Raw genomic sequence first — 10361 nt, 5'->3', positions numbered from 1 at the left:
TAGAGCACATCAGGACGCACAAAAAAGCCTCTTGGAGCCATGTCCTAAACCCAACAGGAAGTCGGCCATCTTGGATTAATTGTGAGATTTTGATGATTTTTCTCATTTTTGAGAGTTAATACCTCCTAGGGGATAATTCCAGGAGACCTGAAATTTTGTCAGTCCACACAGCAGGACTTGGTGATGAAAAGTTATCAAAAGTTTAACCAGAAGCCAAATGGCGTGGCCATGGCGACCATCAGCGTTTGATGCTTCGCCATGAAACATCAACTGCTGTATAACTCTCCTCTGCATGCTCCAATCTGCCTCAAATTTTCCATGTGTGATCACAATCCAATCCTGATCACATCTACAGGCCAACAGACACTCTCAGTCGCAGCGCCACCTGTTGGAGGGACAGTAAATGCTGTATAACTGGCCTCTACATGATCAAATCAGCCTGAAACTTTTCATGAGTGATCAGAGTCCAACCCTCATCACATCCACTGTGTGAAATACACTCTGAGTTACAGCGCCACCTGGTGGATGGACAGGAAATGCTCTATAACTGCTCTGAACATGCTACAGTCTGGCTGAAATTTTACATGTATGATTGGACTCTGGTCCAGATGCGATTCAGAGGCCGACATACACTCTCAGTCACAGCGCCACCTGGTGGACGTGCGTGGATTCACGACCAGCGTGGATGCGAGGACCCGTCCATCGCTGCTTGCAGCTTTAATTATTATTATTATTTGTCTCTCAGAACAATTGCATTTTGAGGGCCTAAACATGCTCAAAAACTCATGAAAATTTGTACACACATCAGGACTGGTGAAAAATTTCATATTTTAAAGGAATTGTAGAGGTGTGTGGCAAAATGGCTCCATAGCGCCCCCTACACTTTCCCACGCCCATCATGTTTCACCTACAGCTACCAAATTTGGTACACATATGCAGCACATCAGACTGAACAAAAAGTCAGTGACAGCCATATTCCAAACCCAACAGGAAGTGAGCTATTTTAAGTTGAATGTGAGATTTTGCCCATTTTTCATTTTTTCCAGAGCGAACTCCTCCCAGGGAGAAACTCCAATTCGCCTCAAATTCGACCAGTACATACAGGAGGCCTTAATGAGCAAAAGTTATCAAAATCTTTTCAAAAGTCAAAGGGCGTGTCCGTGGCGGTCTGTGGAATTTTGATCCTTCGCCATGAAATTTCAAGTTGTGTGTAAATGCCCTGAACATGCTCCAATCTGCCTGAAACTTTATATGTATGATCAGATTCCTGCCCTGATCACATCCATATGATGAAATCCATTCACAGTCAGAGCGCCACCTGCTGGCAACAGAAAATGTCATTTTTTACACTTTGATGTATTATTCTTTGTCTCTTGCTCAGATTCACCTCAAATGTGGTGAAATAACCTTAACATGTTGATGATTATTCACAGTGAAAATGGTGACGTGTCATAAAAAGGTGTGTCTGTGGCGGCGCGGCGAATTTAGATGTCTCGCCATGACGACTAAAATGTTTATATCTCAGCAAATCCTAATCGTATCTGCCCCAAACTTCATGTGCTGGACACCATTCCCAGTGTGAGGTCATCCACGGTGAAAATTTTGGAAAAAATCATAGCGCCACCTATTGGTAACAAGAAGTTTAGAAATTACATTTGCACACACCATTGCTCCAAACTTTTTCATATCATTCTGAAAATTGGTCAGCTGATTCTTCACCCCCAGACAATACCACAGTGTGAAGATTTTGATATTTGATGAAATGCTGTTGCCGTGGCAACGCGTTGTTTTTGTGACAAACAAAGTACTTTTTGACAGGCTTAGAATGTTCAACAGCTCACCAAAATTTACACACACATCACAGTCGTCTCAAGGAATAACACTGTATGCATCTCTGCAGGGCATGTGCTATAGCGCCCCCTGCAGTATGTTTAATAAACAGCCCCGGCAGCATGTTTCACCTACATCCACAAAATTTGGGAGGCCTATAGAGCACACCAGGACACACAAAAAAGCCTCTTGGAGCCATCCCCTAAACTCAACAGGAAGTCCGCCATTTTGAATTAAGTGGATGAAATTTCTGTATTTTTTTCATTTTTGAGAGCGAACTCCTCCTCGGGGTTAAGGTCTAGAGAGCTGAAATTTTGCCAGGATATACAACACGATGTTCTGATCAAAAGTTATCAAAGGATTCTTGCAGAGTCAAACGGTGTGGACATGGCGACCTCCTCAATGTTGATGGTTTGCCATGAAACATCAAGTGCTACCTAACTATCCTCTGCATGCTCCAATCTACCTCAGACCTCACATGATTAAACACAGTCCTGTCCTGATCACATTTATTGGCCAAAATACATTCACAGCATGTTCCGTAGCGCCCCCTACAGCATTTTTAAGAATAGCCTCCACAGAGACTTTCACCTATGACTATGAAATTTGGCATGCATATGTAGCACTTCATTGCAAACAAAAAAGTCTCTTGGAGTCATTCTCTAAACTCAATAGGAAGTCCGCTATTTTGAATTAAATGTCAGATTTTTGGTGTTTTTGATCATTTTCAACAATTGATTTCTCACAGGCAATAGCTCCAAAACACCTGAAATTGGGACAATATATACTACACGCCTTCAGGTTGAGTATTTGTGAAAATTGTTCACAAAACTCAAAGGGCGTGGCCATGGCAGCCAACTGAACTACAATGTTACGCCATGAAGCAGGACATCTTATGTAAATCCCCTGTAAATGCTGCAATTGCCTGAAACTTTACATGTTTGATCAGACACCGGTCCTTATGAGTTTCATAGACCAATATACAGTCACAGAGATAGCGCCACCTGGTGGATGGACAGAAAGTGCAGCATAAATAGCCTGTACATGCTCCAATCTGCCTGAAATTTGACCTGTGTGCTCAGAATCCAGCCTTTGTGACATCCGTGGGCCTAAATATACTCTCAGTCGTAGCATTGCCTGGTGGACATGCTTGGGGTCGCCGACCAGCAAGGATGCGAGGACCCGTTCAACGCTGCTCGCAGCTTTAATTATTATTATTATTATTATTATTATTATTTGTCTCTCAGAACAACTGCATTTTGAGGGCCTAAACATGCTCAAAAACTCATGAAAATTTGTACACACACCAGAACTGGTGAAAAATTTTACATTCTAAAGGAATTGTGGTAGTGTATGACAAAATGGCTCCATAGCGCCCCCTACAAAATTTTAAAAAGTGGTATTAGGCCAACTCGGAGGGAATTTGGCCGAGAGCTAAAAAATTTGGGAGGCATATGCAGCACATCAGGAAACACAAAAAAGTCAATCACAGCCATGCTCTACACCCAACAGGAAGTGCGCCATCATGTGTTAACTGTACAAAATCTATGATGAACTCCTCCTAGGGGAAAAGTCTGAGCGATCTGAAATTTTGCCAGTACATACAGCAGACCTTCCTGAGAAAAAGTTATCAAAATCTTCCTCCATAGTTAAAGGGTGTGGTCGTGGCGGCCTGTCGAAATTTGATCCTTCGCCATGAAACAGGAAATGCTGTCTAACTCTCCTGAACATGCTCCGATCTGAATGAAACTTTACATGTATGATCACAGACCTGCCTCGATGACATCCATACAGCAAGATTCATTCACAGTCACAGCGCCACCTTGTGGTATCAAGAATTTGACATTTTTTACACTTTCATGTACTATTCTTAGCCTGTTGCTCAGATTCACCTCAGATGTTGTGACATAAGCCTGAACACATTGATGATGAAGCACAGAAAAAATGGTGACGTGTGATGAAAAGGCGTGTCTGTGGCGGGACGGCAAACTTTCATGTTTCGCCATGAAAATTGAAGTGTTCATATCTCAGCTGCAAAGGATCCTATCTGCCCCAAACTTCATGTGCTGGACACCAGAACCAGTTTGAGGACATCCACACTGAAAAATTTAGAAAAAGTCATAGCGCCACCTCTTGGTAACAAGCAGTTTAGAAATTACATTTGCACACATCATTGCTCCAAACTTTGTCATATCATTCTGAAAATTGGTCAGCTGATTCTTCACCCCCAGACAATACCACAGTGTGAAGATTTTGATTTTTGATGAAATGCTGTTGCCGTGGCAACGCGTTGTTTTTGTGACAAACAAAGTACTTTTTGACAGGCTTAGAATGTTCAACAGCTCACCAAAATTTACACACACATCACAGTCGTCTCAAGGAATAACACTGTATGCATCTCTGCAGGGCATGTGCTATAGCGCCCCCTGCAGTATGTTTAATAAACAGCCCCGGCAGCATGTTTGACCTGCATCCACAAAATTTGGGAGGCCTATAGAGCACACCAGGACACACAAAAAAGCCTCTTGGAGCCATCCCCTAAACTCAACAGGAAGTCCGCCATTTTGAATTAAGTGGATAAAATTTCTGTATTTTTTTCATTTTTGAGAGCGAACTCCTCCTCGGGGTTAAGGTCTAGAGAGCTGAAATTTTGCCAGGATATACAACACGATGTTATGATCAAAAGTTATCAAAGGCTTCTTGCAGAGTCAAAGGGTGTGGACATGGCGACCTCCAGAATTTTGATGGTTCGCCATGAAACATCAAGTGCTACCTAACTATCCTCTGCATGCTCCAATCTACCTCAGACCTCACATGCTTAAACACAGTCCTGTCCTGATCACATTTACAGGCCAAAATACATTCACAGCATGTACCATCGCGCCCCCTACAGCATTTAAAAAATAGCCTCCACACAGACTTTCACCTGGGACTATGAAATTTGGCATGCAAATGTAGCATGTCAGTGCAAACAGAAAAGTCTCTTGGAGTCATTCTCTAAACCCAACAGAAAGTCGGCCATTTTTAATTAAATGTCAGATTTTTGGTGTTTTTGGTCATTTTCAACAATTCATTTCTCACAGGCAATAACTCCAAAACATCTGAATTTGGGAAAATATATAAGACACGTCTTCAGGTTGCATATTTGCGAAAATTGTTCATAAAACTCAAAGGGCGTGGCCATGGCGGGCAGCTGAAGTTTAATGTTACGCCATGAAGCAGGACGTCTTGTGTAAATCCCCTGTACACGCTGCAATCCGCCTCAAACTTTACATGTTTGATCAGAGTCCAGTCCTGATGAGTTTCATAGACCAACATACAGTCACAGAGATAGCGCCACCTGGTGGATGGACACAAAGTGCTGCATAAATAGCCTGTACATGCTCAAATCTGCCTGAAATTTGACCTGTGTGCTCAGAATCAAGCCTTTGTGACATTCATGGGCCTAAATACACTCTCAGTCGTAGCTTTGCTTGGTGGAGATGCTTGGGGTCGCCGACAAGGAAGTATGCGAGGACCCGTTCAACGCTGCTCGCAGCTTTAATTATTATTATTATTTGTCTCTCAGAACAACTGCATTTTTGAGGGCCTAAACATGCTCAAAAAGTCATGAAAATTTGCACACACATCAGAATTGGCGAAAAATTTCATATTTTGTAGGGCATGTGGAGGTGTGTGCAAAAATGGCTCCATAGCGCCCCCTACAAAATTTTAAAAAGTGGTATTAGGCCAACTCAGAGGGAGTTTGGTCGAGAGCAACAAAATTTGGGAGGCACATGCAGCACATCAGGAAACACAAAAAAGTCAATCACAGCCATGCTCTACACCCAACAGGAAGTGCGCCATCATGCGTTAACTGTACAAAATCTATGATGAACTCCTCCTAGGGGAAAAGTCTGAGCGATCTGAAATTTTGCCAGTACATACAGCAGACCTTCCTGAGAAAAAGTTATCAAAATCTTCCTCCATAGTTAAAGGGTGTGGTCGTGGCGGCCTGTCGAAATTTGATCCTTCGCCATGAAACAGGAAATGCTGTCTAACTCTCCTGAACATGCTCCGATCTGAATGAAACTTTACATGTATGATCACAGACCTGCCTCGATGACATCCATACAGCAAGATTCATTCACAGTCACAGCGCCACCTTGTGGTATCAAGAATTTGACATTTTTTACACTTCCATGTACTATTCTTAGCCTGTTGCTCAGATTCACCTCAGATGTTGTGACATAAGCCTGAACACATTGATGATGAAGCACAGAAAAAATGGTGACGTGTGATGAAAAGGCGTGTCTGTGGCGGGATGGCAAAGTTTGATGTTTCGCCATGAAAATTGAAGTGTTCATATCTCAGCTGCAAAGGATCCTATCTGCCCCAAACTTCATGTGCTGGACACCAGAACCAGTTTGAGGACATCCACACTGAAAAATTTAGAAAAAGTCATAGCGCCACCTCTTGGTAACAAGCAGTTTAGAAATTACATTTGCACACATCATTGCTCCAAACTTTTTCATACAAGAGCTGTAATTATCTCAAATAACTCTTTATCTAATAACTGTGGCAGGCCCAATCATATGTACCCCATCCATGGTGTAAAGCACCTGATTGTGATATACTGGTTGTGATCTATTCTTTCTGATTTCTACCCAGGTTTATACCATGTTGCGTCTGCGAGTCATCCTGCCTGACAGTGCTGAGAGACTTGACCTTCCTGAAAGGCCATCATCAGTGGAGAAACTCAGAGAGATACTCACAGACAAATTCAAGTTGGCACCAGGTTTTTCCCTTACATTCGATGACCCTGCATTTGACAATGAGCCGTGCAATCTCAGTGACATACAGTACCTTCCAGAAGGTAAAGCTGTTCTTCGAGTGGATTGGGAAATTGTGTTGACCCCAGTGCTTAGTGACTCGTCTTTAGCTGAGGATACTGACATCAATGTGGAGAGTGAGACGCTTGCATCACCATCAACAGCCTCCTCCTCTGGGGGAACACATTCCATTCATGATCCAGACTTCAGTGTGGAGAGTGACATGGCATCAACACCATCCTCAGCGGTGTCCTCTCAGGGAAGACGGTCCAGTCGGTTTCCAGCCATCTTTACAGTACCTACTTTCTCCTATACACTTGAACTAAAACTAAAGAATGGAGGAGCAGCATACTCAGAAAGTAACGCCCTAATGTCCTACACTCGTGAAATGAAGTCTGAAATCTTGGCAAAGCTAGCAGAAGTCATTTATGCCTATGAATCATACCCAGTTTTAGAAGACCTGGAGAAGGTAGCAAAGGCCTTAGTTGAGAAGCATCCATGCATCGGAAATGCAGGTCCTGACAAAGCATGGAAAGTCTGGACAATCAGCCTGAAGAATAAAATGAATAACTATCGAGCAACACTATCCAGGGCAGGCTGCACCGAAGTGAGGGTCAACAAATGGCGCAGAGGCGCAGAAGATGTAGTAAAACTAAAGAGACCACGCAGGACAGAGTTAAACTTTCTACCAAATCACCCAGACGGAGTTGGGGTTGGGGCACTAGAGAGCGAAAGGGCCTGTCTTGAAGATGAGTTAAAGAAGAGAAACATAAACAAGGCTGAGGTAAATGCCAAAATGGACCGCACCTTCTCCCTCAGACGAAAGGAGGTCGTTGCTGAAGATGTGCATGTCTCCACAATCAGGCAGAGATGGCCAGCCCTATTCTTGTTGGATCAGGTAAGTTTGTGTATGTTTTACTTTATGTTCATTCCTCAAAGTACACATAAAATGTCACATGACTGAGACAACCATATCCACTGGAGAGGGGCGGAACTAATTGTAGGCGGGAAGAGAAATACGATGTAATGATTCTGTCAAGAGGAAGTTAGACTAATATTTCTAGAAACACAGAGTAAACACAAAAACAACACCAGGGCCATGTTTCTTATACCCTAACATTAAATAAAGGGTCTGATGCCTCAAAGGTGGAATGGCCCTTTAAGCCTGGTATTGAAGATGGTCACTCTGATCTGTCCTGAGCAAGTGACGTGATGCTACATCTGTGGTTTTTGCTATGATCTGTCTACAGGTTGTACATTCACAAGTTGTCTCTTCATTATCTAATTGTTGTGCAGGTAAATGCGGAATTCAAGAGAGTAACAGGAAAAGAATTGATGGAAACGTTCTTCACCTCCTTGGACGAGCACACCAGGGCCCTCATCCGTGTGTACCACACCGTAGCTCACCACCCCACTCAAGTGACACTAAGGAGTCAGTTGGAGTACCTAGACGAGCAGGTAAGAGGGAAAATAATGGACAAATGTGTCTTAACCACTTGAACCCTACTGGGTGTCCGGAGTCCCTCATGATTAAAAATAGTATTTTCTGTTATTGTGGGGAAAGCTTCTGCTGAGAATAGCTGATCAACAAGCTCACAATGTGACATTGTGAGCTTGTCAGTCTGCTATTTTCAGTAGAAGCTATTTTCTGCTATTTTCAGTATACTGTACATACAGTAGATGTATGTATGCAGTTACAATGAATCAGCCTTTAGAGTCGAGATGTGAAATGAACTGCCTGCCCACTCCATTCCCACAGTATGTCTGAAAGAGTGAACATTGTAAAAATTGTACAGTCACAGCATTACATTGTTGGTTTTTGTTTTAATTTGTTCCTGTTTACTTTGTTTTCATGTTTAAGCACTTAGAGTTTACACGTGTTGTATGAAATATGCTATATAATGTACATGTATGAATAATATGCTATATAATGTACATGTATGAATAATATACATGTGACTTGACTTGTCCTGTGTATCCAGACCACAGAGATCATTAAACATCGGAGGGTGGTGGCTGTCAAAGGGCTGCAGTATTACCTGGGGGAGAAGACCGAGCTTTTCAAGACCTGCCAGGTAAATCAGCATTTCAAGGAGAACATCCATCTGTCCATCAATATTATTTGGATATTGTTTTTAATTTCCTTTTTGTTAATGTGCTCCATCTATAGCCAGACAGTGTGTACGAAGCCTCAAGCCCCATGCCAATGGGTATCCTGGAGATTGTGGGGCCTCCAGGAGGCCCGGAAGCTGCACCGAGAGCTGCAGTAGTCCTGGATGGGGAAATTCTCTGCGACAACCTACCAGATCCCCCAACTGCCCTTGCAGTTCTATTCGGGTTCATCTATGCTCTCAACATCGCTTATCTCCCAGAGTGGTCAAACTTCTTTGAGGTAATCCAGAAGTTAATAATGTCAATGGATGCTGAGAAAAGTGGAAAATACGACAAACTGAACAAACTCAGAACCAAACTCTCTCAGCTGTAGAGTGTTCTTGCAATGTACAGTACTTGCATCAAGGGATGCAAGTACGTTTTTCTCGGGTTTACACAAAGTAGGTTAACAGAATGCACTTACTCCTTTGGCCTATCCGTGCTTCACACAGTCATATTTGCACCAACTGTAGCAACATGACTACTGTACTTGGCAACTAAGCCGTTGTTGTTGATCTGCCTTGCTCATTGACACACCACCAGTGGTACATTGAACATTAAGCCTCAATTTAGTCTATTGTCTATGAAGGTTTGCAACAGTGCACGTCCTTCGCAGTGTACAAAAACACTAATTGATATTTCCATATTTTCTGCAAACCCTCCTGCAAATAGGTAGCTCTATGGAAATTTACCACTTTTCTCTCTGTGTTCTTAGGAGGTCATATTTGATAGTCAGTCCAACAGCTGTTTGTTCTTACGATGTGAAGCATGAAAGTTTCCCCTTGCTGTTCTAAGCACACTTTGACGAAATCCGATTTTTTTTTAAATTGGGATCAATTGGTCTTTTTTTTTGCACATTTCCTTTTTTTTTACTGGTAACTGCTGCTGTTGTATTTTATGAGAGTGTGGGATTTTTTTTTACCCGTTTCTCTAGAGATGGGGACAAAGTATTAAATTTGAACTGTTAAACTTTGAACTAATTCAACTTATTGAACTGTTATTGAACTGTTAAACTTGAAAACCATTGCTACCTCCCTATTAGCCTCGAACCCCAGGCTTTCCTTTACAGCTTACAGCTTATACTGTTAGCAAATGGTGTTGCACTGTTCTTGCACTCTTGTCAAATGTTGTGTAATTGTTTGAATTTGAATTTAAATGTTTTCTAGTTTTTGTACACAGAAAAATAAAATTTGAAAGGAACTAAACGCTAAAGGAACTGTGTTTTCTGTTGCTCATAGACTAGCTGAAGTAAGGCAGCATCAGGAGACCAACATGTAAGAAACATGAGAACAGAGAGAACCCAACCAGCAGGTCACAGTTTATTATCATATAATCATCTCCTGAAGTCCCTTTGGTAAGAGACATCAGTACATGGTTGTGAATTTACCAGAGGATGATTATAGTCAGACTAATGTGGCCATAGACTCTACAATATTTTAGTGACTCAATAAATGCCTAAGTTGTTTAATAGTATTTTAAATGCTTTTTATTTATTTAAATATCATTTATTTAATAGCCTATATGTGATCAATAAATGGTCTTTGCCTATCTAAAGAAAAACTAACTCAG

The 10361-nt window shown here is 42.0% G+C and overlaps 1 protein-coding gene across 1 annotated transcript; it reads left to right on the top strand.

The window, feature by feature from the left end:
* The first annotated feature begins 3181 nt into the window (after positions 1–3181).
* Positions 3182–9592, top strand: LOC110962470 (uncharacterized). Its single transcript, XM_022210419.2, has 4 exons — positions 3182–7539; positions 7938–8099; positions 8624–8716; positions 8812–9592. The coding sequence occupies exons 1-4, from the start codon at positions 6490–6492 to the stop codon at positions 9124–9126; spliced, it is 1620 nt and encodes a 539-aa protein (XP_022066111.2). The 5' UTR covers positions 3182–6489; the 3' UTR covers positions 9127–9592.
* The last annotated feature ends 769 nt before the right edge of the window (positions 9593–10361 follow it).

Source organism: Acanthochromis polyacanthus, chromosome 7 (genome assembly GCF_021347895.1).
Source record: "Acanthochromis polyacanthus isolate Apoly-LR-REF ecotype Palm Island chromosome 7, KAUST_Apoly_ChrSc, whole genome shotgun sequence".
In the NCBI taxonomy this organism is placed as follows: Eukaryota; Metazoa; Chordata; class Actinopteri; family Pomacentridae; genus Acanthochromis; species Acanthochromis polyacanthus.
Note: the sequence above shows the minus strand (reverse complement) of the source record. Positions and strands in the feature narration are given on the sequence as shown.

Bases quoted from the DNA above. Each gene is read 5' to 3' on its own strand.
- LOC110962470 (XM_022210419.2), top strand. From the start codon at position 6,490: ATGTTGCGTCTGCGAGTCATCCTGCCTGACAGTGCTGAGAGACTTGAC. The intron at 7,540-7,937 runs GTAAGTTTGTGT...ATTGTTGTGCAG, and splicing joins CCCTATTCTTGTTGGATCAG to GTAAATGCGGAATTCAAGAG. The intron at 8,717-8,811 runs GTAAATCAGCAT...CTCCATCTATAG, and splicing joins AGCTTTTCAAGACCTGCCAG to CCAGACAGTGTGTACGAAGC.